A 12,312-nucleotide genomic window follows, 5' to 3' on the forward strand; every position below is an offset into this window, starting at 1 on the left:
GCTATGTTTGCTAACAAGATCTGTGAAATGTATCCCCAATATGAACAGCGATATTTATGTAGAGGTCACTTTAATTGCACACTGGTGAACTCCATTCGACTTGGAATCAATTGTGTGATTAGTTTTGACTACAACTATTTGCACTCTAACTAATTTGGCTTTCACAATAACAGAGATGTTCAGTATGCAAGAACAACCGTTAAGTTTTTATTAGCAAGTAATTTCCAAACTCTAAAACTCTAATGATCTTAAGAACATCATGAAATGTATATCAGTTTTATAAGGAAACGTCTTATAAACCTGATAATACTGTTTTGTCTCCATGGCTGTTCAAATAGATCTAAACCCTGCAGGAAAAAAGTGAGAGGAAAAAAATCATATCTAAGGACACATAAGGTTTATCCTCACATGGCTTGAATAATCTCTTTCTTTCAAAAACACATCTTTCAAAGCCACTATCTCCATTTCCCTCAGTTGTGCAGAAACAGTCAGTGGTACACTCTAATTTTGTTTTGAAGGTATAAGCAGAAAACTACCTCCTGTCGTCTTTCCTCAACATGACTTCACTGTGTTATTGGGATTGTCCTGTTCTAGGGCAGGTTACCTTAAGATAGGGAATAGTGCCTTTGAAACAGAAAACAACAGGATCATTTTCTCACTCCGCAGTCCGTCTCCGGTGTGATAATGCATTTCTAAACAGACGGGTGAAGATGACACGTACCACATCACAAGCATCTGCAGAACTGACCCTTCCTCATAAAACCATTTATCCCCCAATAACCCTGTTTCGTGCACCTTGAAGTCTATTTAAAGGCAGTTCAGATTTCAGGTCCAGAGACATAACAGAATGTAGATGGGATTTCCAGAAATCCTTTTTAATTATGACGTTAATGTTAATCAAATGTTTTATATTGCGAGTACAAAATGATTGAGTTTGACACATCTGATTTCCTATTTTAGTGATATTAGCAGTGAGTGTGTGATATTTGATATCCATTTTATAACCACATTTTTTATTACAATTGTGCTTAAATAATTTCGATCTAATAAATAAATAAATAAATAAATAAATAAATAAATAAATAAATAAATAAATAAATAAATCCAAGGACATTGTTCTTGTATTTGTTTCGAGTATAATTTTCTACGAATGCTAAACCATTAAACTTAACCTCTAATCACTATCCAATACTTTTCATTATGAAGTATTAAAAGCGTGGGTGATTTTACAGAAACACAATAGTGATTTATATTGTTATTACATCACAGAGCTGTTGGAAAGAAGATGAATCATTTCCTAACAGCAGCTCTGACAGCAATATTGGCTGTAATTTAAATCGAAGATTTATTTTCCGGAATTTGTTTGATTACTGTGTTGTTTCTATAGTAACATCATATTCATATTCACGTTTTTTAGATTTGCATGGTGGACAAAGCACAACATACTACGACTCATAATAAACAGATGAAATTGCAAATATTTGTTTAACAAATAAAATTGATAAATGTCAGTTGGTGAAGTTTTCTGTAAAGTGTATTTAACATTAATGGAAGGAGTTTTTTTTTTAGAGTCGTGGCTTTGTAACTTTACATTTCGTGAACCCTATTTATTTATTTATTTGTTTGTTTGTTTGTTTTGTTTATATTTTTATTTCTTAAAGAAGAGAGACTGATGCTACAAGTACTTTTATTTATTTATTTTTTTCTGTTATAAAAGTGCCAACAGGATGTTTTACAACAAAACTATGACCTGATCAAACAAAACTCTTGAAATAACAGGAATTAATTGATTTCTTCTGGTGGCTCATGTGGTTAATGCTCTAGGTTTCTGCCTGGAGGATTAGGGTTCCAGTCCCAGCACTGTCAAGCTGCTACTGTTGTGTTTTGATTTTGTCTTATAGTTCTCTAAGCCTCTGTAACTGCATAACCATTGAAAAGGTTCCATTTATTTTTCCTGTTCTAATTGTATTTATATTCTTCTCTAATATATATATATATATATATATATATATTCATATTCATATTCATATTCATATTCAATACTGTTATCTGTTTTCAAGGTTAACTGATTATATTATTCTGTTAAGAATAATATTATAGTCTATAATTAGTTTAGATAAATTATTAATCTACTTATTACAATAAAGTATAAAGTGTTCATTTTTTTATATCAAAAATACTGTTTTATATTTTACTCATTTTACTCTTTTATCAGATGATTCAACTAGAAAGAAGTCACTCTGTGAAATCCCCCATGTCTAATGCTTTGGCTCTGCTTTGAACTGAATATTGTTGATTGTTTTCTTTTATCAGCACATTCTCCATGTGTTTTATTTAGTTCATAGTTTTTATGAAACTCAAATTTCTTAAATGCATTGGAGCAAAAAAAAAATCCTTGCTAAAGGGTTTGTAGACTTAATAATGATGTCAAATTGAACATTTACTTTGTTAGATAAAAAGATCTACATTATTCTTCACCAAAGAAGTTTCAAAAACACACTATTCCTCAAGCAGTAAGTGTTATATAACTGATATAACACCAGAATGTCCAGTGTTGCATTTTTAAAGCCCTTTATCTTTTCAATTTTACCACACACACACACACACACACACACACACACACACACACACACACACACACACACACAGTATACACTCCGAGAAAGAGAGAGAGACAGACCAGCAGGCAGACAGACAGACCAAAAAACAGAGAGAGAGAGAGAGACAGCCAGACAGATAGAGAGAGAGACTGACAGAAAAACAGAGAGACAGACAGACAGACAGACGGCAAGAGGGTGACGAGTGTGTGTGAGGGGTGTGTGAGGATATCCACAATGCTGTTGGCTTTGCGGATGCAGCGTGTGGTGTAAGTGTCTATGATAGAGGGAAGAGAGACTCCAATGATCTTCTCAGCTGTCCTCACTATCCACTGCAGGGTACATGGTCAGGATGGGGGAAGGGAGCTGTGCCTTTCTCAGCCTTCGTAGGAAGTAGAGACGCTGCTGGGCTTTCTTGGTGATAGAGCTGGTGTTGAGAGACCAGGTGAGGTTCTCCGCTAGATGAACACCAAGAAATTTGGTGCTCTTGATGACTCTACCGATGATCCGTCGATGTTCAGCGGAGAGGGGTCGCTCTGTGCTCTCCTGAAGTCAACAACCATCTCTTTAGTTTTATCAACATTCATAGACAGGTTTTTGGGTCTACACCAGGTAGTTAGATGTTGCATCTCCTCCCTGTATGCTTACTCGTCGTTCTTGCTGATGAGACATACCACAGTCGTGTCATCAGCGAACTTGATGATATAGTTCGATCTGTGCAGTGCTGCACAGTTGTGAGTCAGCAAGGTGAACGGCAGTGGACTGAGCACGCAGCCTTGAGGAGCTCCAGTGTTCAGTGTGGTGGTGCTGGACATGCTGTTCCCGATCCGGACTGACTGAGCTTCCTAATCAGGTGGGTGAGGGCTAAATGGCTAAATGATGCCCGTGAGTGCGACGGGACAGTAGTCATTGAGGAAGGACACTAGACTTCTTTGGGATAATGGTGGTAGTCTTGAGGCACGTAGGGACAACAGCGCTGCTCAGGAAATGTTGAAGATGTCAGTAAAGACATCCGCTAGCTGTTCTGCACATTCTCTGAGCATCCTGCCTATAATGTTGTCTGGTCCAGCAGCCTTCCGTGGGTTAACTCTGCATAGAGATCTCCTCACGTTGGCCGTGGATAGACAGAGTACCTGTTCATCAGAGGGAGGGATGGTCTTCCTTGCCGTTACGTTCTATTTTCTTGTATGCGTGTATTTTTTAATGCATTTATTTATTTATTTATTTTCATTTTATTTTGCTTTAAATGTGATTTAACAATTACATGAATGTATAATAGTCTGTACCTGTAAAAAATAGCTTTGGCAACATTGTCATACAGTATAACACAGTCGTGCCAATAAAGCTCATTCGAATTGAATTGAATTGAAAGAGTGAGAGAGCGAGAGTGTAAAAGAGAGAGGGAGAGAGGGAGATTGAGAGAGAGAAAAAGAGACAGAGCGAGAGAGAGATTGAGAGAGAGAGAGAGAGAGAGAGAGAGAGAGAGAGAGAGAGAGAATTGAATTGAAAGAGTGAGAGAGCGAGAGTGTGAAAGAGAGAGGGAGAGAGAGAGACAGAGAGAAAAAGAGACGGAGAGAGAGAGAGATTGAGAGAAAGCAAAAGAGACAGAGCGAGAGAGAGATTGAGAGAGAGAGAGAGAGAGAGAGAGAGAGAGAAGGCTAGGGTGAGACGCAGTGTGAGTGGTTGAGAGAGCAATGACGATTTGCTTCCTGCTCTATATAAACTCTCAGCTGCTCCTCCATCACCAGACTGCTGATAAACTCCCAGTACCACGATCTGGATATTTCTACCATTCTAGGACACACAATGTGCAAAGGACTATCAGCACTCCCTAATAACTGCCTGGAAAGGTACAGAAATCTCCCTAATCTCTCACTATTCCAATGTTTTACTATCTGTTTTCTAATGAAGGCGATGATTAAGCATGTGTGTGTTTGTGTATAACTGAACTGTGTGTGTTCTCGGCAGGGCTAAAGGGTTAAAAGCACGCATGAACAGCTTTCTGCAGAAGCAAGACTGGAAGCTTCTCTGTTATGCTTACAAGCTGCGAAAACCAAGGTAGATACGTCACATGCGTCCGTGCGTGTGTGTTACATTTATTGCAGTGTGTGTTGTGCATAAATGATTCTGAGTATAAACTATTATGCCTCTTTCTGCAGACTGACCTTGGAGGAATGCCTGAGGTGGAAGGGGTCTTTTGAAAATCTGCTATCTAGCAAACGTAAGTGACCTACAAAACAACTGATCGCTCTGAGATTACATGTCCTTTAAGCGAATTAGTAACGTGACAGCACTAAAATGGGGCATAGGGATGAGGAAGAAGGGTTTATTGGAGTTTAAGTGAAATTATAATCTTTGTAATGGCAGTGTAGTGCACAGATGTGTAATCCGTGTTGGATGTTGGGAGCTAATGCACATGTTATACAAGTAATCAGTTCTCTCTCTCTCTCTCTCTCTCTCTCTCTCTCTCACTCACACTCTCTCTATCATCATGACAGATGGACTGTATGCCTTTAGAGCTTTTCTGGTATCTGAGTTCAGTGAGGAGAACATCGCGTTTTACATGGCCTGCAAGGATTATAAAAACACAAAGTCTGAAGCCAAACTCCAGGCCAAAGCTCAGAAGATTTACAACGAGTTCATCGGAAGCGAAGCTCCGAGAGAGGTGAGAGATCGTGAGCTCTGGTTGTGTTAGATTTATGTGTACTCTATATACACAAAACTCACTTTGTTCTTTCTTCCAGGTCAACATTGACCACGAGACTCGAGACATTACGCAAGCCAACATCAAGCGCCCTACAGAAGCCTGCTTCGATCAAGCTCAATACCGAATCTACATCCTCATGGAGAAGGACTGCTACCCACGATTCCTCCGATCCAGCGCTTACCGTGACCTGGTGAGCCAGCTAACTAAAAAGAATGCCAAAGCTGCTACCAAGAAAGCCTGAGAAGGTTTTTTTTTTTTTTCCAAAGAAGCTGAAGAGATGTGAGAGAAGTGCTGAAACTCTGATGGACGAAAGCCCAGATTATTTTGAGATGGCCCCTGTGCTGATCTTGATATAGAAGAGCTGGGCTGTAATTAAGGGAAGAAGGCAGAGACAAGTGGCAGCTTCAGATCGTCAACTGTAGCAGCCTCGGGTGGGAGAAGACTTCCACGTTCTGTCCTTTTTATGGGATGAAAGAGAAAGTCACAGACTTGTGTAGCATCTCCATCACAGCCACACCAACATGCTGAGAGCCACCATCCAATAATTTTGGATATTCAAATAAGCTCGTGAAATTATAGTAAAAAATTTTGTATTTTTTGACACTACATTCTGACGAGGAGGTGAATGAAATAGCGATTATTTATTTTCTATATTTATTGATATATTTATTTGTTTACCTTTGGTCTTTTTCTGAGAACGTGTGCAATATTTTCTTGAATGTACTTTCTGAGGTGAATATATACATAAATAAATAAATAAATAAATAAAAACATATAAACACAGATCAAGTTATATTGCCTTGATTACATGGACATTATGTTTTTCAAGTATTTTTTTGAATTATCCCAAATTTTTATGTAATTTTATAATAAAAGAGGTTTCAATGCTACATATTTTGATCTATTTTACATGTTAGACTTTTCACTATGTGCTAAACAAGTCTGTGTTGATTAAGCTATTAAATATCTAAAACACACACCAGGGGATTTGAAAGTCACCAAGGTAACAGAGCAGTTTGAGCCTGGCACCAAAACCAAAACACACACACACACACACACACACACACACACACACACACACACACACACACACACACACGGGAGTTCCTCCCATGTATCTCTTTTCTTGTCATCTCTCATACGATGGGAAAAGATTTACTTACTCCAAGCTGACAATGAAGTCTGATTCTTAGAAAAAGGAAATGCATTGATTAAAGCGATTGCATATTTGAAAACATATCTAGTTGCTCTGTGTTTGCACAAACTATAACTCACCTGTGTAATAAAGCTGACATTTCCAGGGTCGGTTTAATGTTAAAAAAACTGTGATGAGAGTCTTTGCTTCTGAAAAAATAATAATAATTACTGGGAGGGAATCAAACCACATCGGCTGTGCTTATGTTCGTGTAATCCGGTTAATATTCACAACATTACTTCTGATTACAACAGACATATCACACGGGTAAAATGTTTAAGCCATTTCGAATCAGAATAGGTAAATATTTCAATTTCATCAGCTAAGAGTCCAGCGACAGATGGTACAGTAGACATCTTTGTAATATTCAGCATTCACCACCCTGAGAGTACACAGACTCTGGTCTAGATGTGTATCATGTGTGGGTTTCTTTCTAAGCCATGTCTACCACAATTCAGATGTTCCAACAGATTAAACTCCACACACACACACACACACACACACACACACACACACACACACACACACACACACACACACACACACACACACACACACACACAGAGTTGCAGATCAGATTCTCTCTAAGAAATTTAATCAATAAAAAAAGGCACTGAATATGAAACGCCTTTAAAACATATTAGCTAAGAGTTAATGCGAGTTACGTAACACCAGACTTCCAGACGCATTTCAGCATGAAGGTTCAGCAGATTCTGCACAAAGCACTCTTGTAAATAAAATGATGAAAAAGGTTTAGAAAGTAAACCACATTTGTTTTAGTTCATATCCACCTTTGGGTGAACCAAAAACAAACACACCCCTAACCCAAATGGGTCCCACCCCTGTATTGATAGCTCCGCCCACACATACTGTACATACGTAACCCAGGCAACTAATGGAAAGAAATGTGTCTTTATCATAGCTGAACGGAAGAACAATACGATTGCAGATAAACAAACAAGCAAAAATGACACACAAGCATCATCATGTAAAGGACAAAGGCATATATTAGTTCTGTGTAACAAAGCAAATCGAGAAGGACAAAAGCGCCTCGGCATCTTAAGTAAAGTTGAGTTTCCCGAGACAATAACTCCTGAGCTAAACACTGTTACTACACAAAACGTGGTTGTAGCTGCCTCTCTACATTAGTACGATAGAAAAGAGGTGTTATTTGTGTAGTAACAGCGTTTAGCTCAGGAGTTATTGACTCGGGAAACTCCAATCTGTGAATATGTGGCCAACTCCTTCAGTTCTCTCCAGCGCTGGAAAGCTGATCCTATATTAACACGTCCTACTTCTTGCCTTATCGTAAGCCTTTCTTCTCTTTCTTTCTTTGTTTTTATCCTCCATGTCAATGTTAAAACCGCTTTCTGCTAATGTCACACATGCGCACTGAACACTCTCTCCGCCGCATATTGACAAGCCCCGCCCCTTTCTGCTCATTGGCTACACATTTGTTTTGAATTTTGTTTTTGATTTTTTTTATTAATCGCCCCGACTCAGTTTTCTGAAGCATTTCTCACATCTATTACATCTATCCCTAAATCTCTAATCTGTTAAATTCAGTTCATTCATAAAGCAGACAGGTAGACAGAGGGAAAAAAATGACAAATAGAGAGAGAGAGACAGATAGAGACAGATAGAGACAGATAGAGAGAGGGGGTGGGCAGGTGCACATGCACAGGTGCACATGTCCACATAAGATTAAGAACATACATTAAAAGCAGCTCATCATTATCATAGTTATTATTTCATCATTTCATAATATTGTATCACTGTTTTGGAGAGCGACAGGGTGGCTTAGAGGTTAGCATGTTTGCCTTGCATCTCTGGTGTGGGAGTTTAATTCTTGTTTGCACAGAGTTTGTTCGTAGTGTGATTGTGCCCTGTAATGGGTTAGCACCCTGTCTATTGTGTCCCCTGCCTTGTGGGGCGCAAGGCAGGGGACACAATAGACAGGGTCCCCTGGGATAGACTGAGTCCCCTAGGATTGACTCCAGGTTCCCTGTGACACTATATAAGAAAAGCACTACATAAAACGGATGGATCTCACAATTAGATTTAATCATTTGAAATGTCAGGATCTACTGAGACCGACTACACGAGGACAGAAATCCTGCATTTGTTTTAAAATACAGCTTGTTGAACATTATGTTTTTTCCCATGTGTTTTGTTTCCTGTTGAATCACAGGTTTCTCATTATACCTAATATTTTGCCCTGTTTATACCTGCTCTTTTGTGTCTGTCTTTGTCGAGTCATTGTTGGACAGCCCATATCACATAAGATTGATGTAAATAGAACCACTTGGAGACTCTCACACAGTCTTTGAACTGCCGTTGCGTCTGTCAGCTTTGTGGTCAGGTTTTCATCGGTGAACATTTGTACACTTCAGCAGGAAGGAATTAGTGTTAAGTCTGTGATGAACTCAGGAATCACTCTGACCTGTTAGTTCCTCAGGAGCTCTTGGTTGCCTGATTCTACTCAACTATAAACTGTTATAGAAAGGACATTATTAACATTGACACTATTTACTGTCCAGTGTCACCTAAATGAGGATGAAGTTCACTTCTGAGTCTGGTTCCTCTCAAGGTTTCTTCCTCATATCATCTCAGGGAGATTTTCCTCACCACCTTCACCTCAGGCTTGTTCATTATGGATAGATGTTAAAATATCTACTTATATAATCTTTTTGAAAATCAACTAATAGTGTCACAATAAATTATTAACATAAATAAACTGAGAAAAATAATGACAAATAATGAATGATAACATTTTAATAAAATAAAAATTAAAGACTAAATCAAAATAATTAAAATGGCTTGAAGTATAGTCATGGGATGAGTCTAGCTTAAATAACGCTATTACTTTAAAATGACATCTTAAAATAATTTTAAAATACCATCTTTAAATAATGACATATTAAGTAAAATATAATGACATTAAACATAAATATTTAAATAAATAAATAAATACTTATTTATTTATTTATTTAAAAGATTTTGATGAAAGCCTTTTTTGTTTTGATTATATTTTTCTGACTGTATTTTATATTAGATTTTATTCTATTTTCTCTAAATAGAATTATATATTTTTTTTTATACCTGTGCCTTATTTTTATTCCTTTATTTTCTACTTTTCTGTGCTATTGGCCTGTTTTTTATAACCTATTTTTCTTTAAACTTTCGAATAGATTTAGATCTACAATTTGTTTAGATGTAGCATAGAATAGAATTATATCATTTATGGTTTAAATTACCAGGTGACATGGACCATTTAATTCCGACTAATCAAATTCAAGAAATAAAAATGACATAAATTATTACATTTTATTACAAATGATACAGCCAGGGGGGCACGGTGCCTTAGAGGTTAGCACTTTTGCCTCACACCTCCAGAGTTGGGGGTTTGATTCCTGCTTCCGCCGTGTGTGTGGAGTTTGCATGGTCTCCCCGTGCATCGGGGGTTTCCTCCGGGTACTCCGGTTTCCTCCCCCGGTCCAAAGACATGCATGGTAGGTTGATTGGCATCTCTGGAAAATTGTCCGTAGTGTGTGATTGAATGAGTGTGTGTGTGTGTGTATGTGCCCTGTGATGGGTTGGCACTCCGTCCAGAGTGTATCCTGCCTTGATGCCCGATGACGCCTGAGATAGGCACAGGCTCCCTGTGACCCGATAAGTTCGGATAAGCGGTAGAGAATGAATGAATGAATGAAAGAATGAATGAATGATACAGCCAACTCTCTTTTTACTATAAAGCAAAAGCAATAGAATTCTTAGAAACTGTTTTGTTGTGTTACATTTTGAGCCTTACACAATTTATTCAGGACATACAACTGAACCGAATAGCACAGGATTCAGATTCAGTATGTTGTGTAGTGTAGACTAATATCGCCACCCAGTGACGGATGTGTAATATAGCAGCACAATGTACTGCAAACACAAGACAAGGAGAAAGCATCATAAAATCTATTTGGATCTATTTCTAAAACATATTAAAACGTTCTCATTATAGTTAATACCTGTTCGCATGTCCCACATGTTTACGTGCAGCTCCAGATGACATGCATCTACTTTGTGAGTACTTAACATTAATATGAGGGATATGGGCTGTGGAGATGGTGATGGGTTAAATGTAGCAGCATTTATCTATTTTGCTGCCATGGTTTGCCATTTTCCCTTGAAAGTTGTAATTACAAAAAGAAAAGAAAAGAAATAAAAAAAAAAAAATTAATTAAATACAAAGGTACCCCCCCCCCAGAGTGTGCGACAAGTATATATTTACAGAATTTTACATTTTACAAATGTATCAAATAAACAATATATAAATATAATACAAATATAATAATAATAATAATAATAATAATAATAATAATAATAATAATAATAATAATAATAATAATAATAATAATAATAATAAGCCATACTACAGTAAACTTTGATTAATGTTTTCTAATGTCATGAAAATTTACTGCAGAGAAATTAGGCTGATTGTATCTGTTGTTTTTTTATTTATTATTATTTTTATTGCTTTTTGTTTTATAACATTCTAAAATCTCTGTACAATTCTGCATGAAGTGAGCTATGATAAATATGCTTCAAAATTATATATATATATATATATATATATATATATATATATATATATATATATATATATATATATATATATATAGTTTTTATTCCAGAAAATAAAAAAGCCTACAGGTAAACCCCAAAATGAGCAACTGGAATTGCTGGAATGTAATAACTGTAGTTTGAGTTTTTGTAGTAACATTTTTACAAATTTACAGTTGATATGTTTACCCCATTGGCTAAAACGTTTATATTCTTGGCCACGATAAATGCACATGTTATTTAACACACATGAACTAAACACTACTCCCAGCTACCAGCAGAGGTCGCCATCTTCTCAGTACTAGTTCAGCTCCCACGTTCCCTTCCAGTCTATTCCAGACTTCTAGTGTTAACAAACTCTATAGTCTGGTGTGATTCCATGTAGTGAATGGTTTATCATGTAACACAAAGAGGTTTTCCCCTCAGCTATACTGAAGGTTTGATACTAGAGTCTTCAGCAGATAACTAGTCACCTATAGTGTTCACAAATGAAAAACAAACAAAAAGTGGTGCTACAAATGCCATATAAAGAAATGCTCCTGATGCTGGAGCTTTGAATTGGCTACTGTCTATACGTAATGAGACATTTCTGTAACAGACTTAATCTGCATCGTGAAGAATAAAGAAAAGAGATAATCACCAGACGATGAGCCTCAGTTCCTTATTTCCTTATATTTCAGTTTAGACGAACCCGATGTTAAATGTTACATTTCTTTAACTGGGGAGTGAATAATGTTCTGAGGTAAAGAAGAGCTTGTGTAATAAATGTGTAATAAATGAAAATGAGTCTAATCGAATCTTTTAATTTGAGTGACAGACAACAACCCACAAATTGATTCATTCATCTCTAGACCTTTTCATCCCATGACTCCTGAAACCCAATTTAACTTGTAGATATGGCAGATATTATGAAATAGTAATGGTAATAAATGGTATTTGTGATCAGTATACGATTGAATTATGTTTGAATTATGCTTCCGGCTTTTCCTCCGAGTGTCTTCCCCTAGACCGAAGATATGAGTTGTAGGCTGAATGATATCTCTAAATTATCGGAAGGATGGATGGACTATCATCTTGCACATCATATTTATTTTATACATTTGATATTATGTGTAATGTTTTTTTCCTGATACTAGGGGGCACCAAATGTTACAGAATTAAATTGTCAGGAATCTCTGCACTTTAGAAAGATTTCTGAA

The 12,312-nt window shown here is 36.9% G+C and overlaps 1 protein-coding gene across 1 annotated transcript; it reads left to right on the forward strand.

The window, feature by feature from the left end:
* The first annotated feature begins 4,291 nt into the window (after positions 1-4,291).
* rgs16 (regulator of G protein signaling 16) lies at positions 4,292-6,038 on the forward strand. The gene is made up of 5 exons (XM_027154471.2): positions 4,292-4,447; positions 4,566-4,655; positions 4,757-4,818; positions 5,096-5,262; positions 5,342-6,038. The coding sequence occupies exons 1-5, from the start codon at positions 4,404-4,406 to the stop codon at positions 5,543-5,545; spliced, it is 567 nt and encodes a 188-aa protein (XP_027010272.1). The 5' UTR covers positions 4,292-4,403; the 3' UTR covers positions 5,546-6,038.
* The last annotated feature ends 6,274 nt before the right edge of the window (positions 6,039-12,312 follow it).

Source organism: Tachysurus fulvidraco, chromosome 5 (assembly GCF_022655615.1).
Source record: "Tachysurus fulvidraco isolate hzauxx_2018 chromosome 5, HZAU_PFXX_2.0, whole genome shotgun sequence".
Classification (NCBI taxonomy): Eukaryota; Metazoa; Chordata; class Actinopteri; order Siluriformes; family Bagridae; genus Tachysurus; species Tachysurus fulvidraco.

What these genes read in the sequence shown, in the direction of transcription:
- rgs16 (XM_027154471.2), top strand. Translation starts at nt 4,404, where the DNA reads ATGTGCAAAGGACTATCAGCACTCCCTAATAACTGCCTGGAAAG. An exon ending in AAATCTGCTATCTAGCAAAC is followed by an intron (nt 4,819 to 5,095) that starts GTAAGTGACCTA and finishes TCATCATGACAG; the next exon opens with ATGGACTGTATGCCTTTAGA. An exon ending in GAAGCGAAGCTCCGAGAGAG is followed by an intron (nt 5,263 to 5,341) that starts GTGAGAGATCGT and finishes TCTTTCTTCCAG; the next exon opens with GTCAACATTGACCACGAGAC.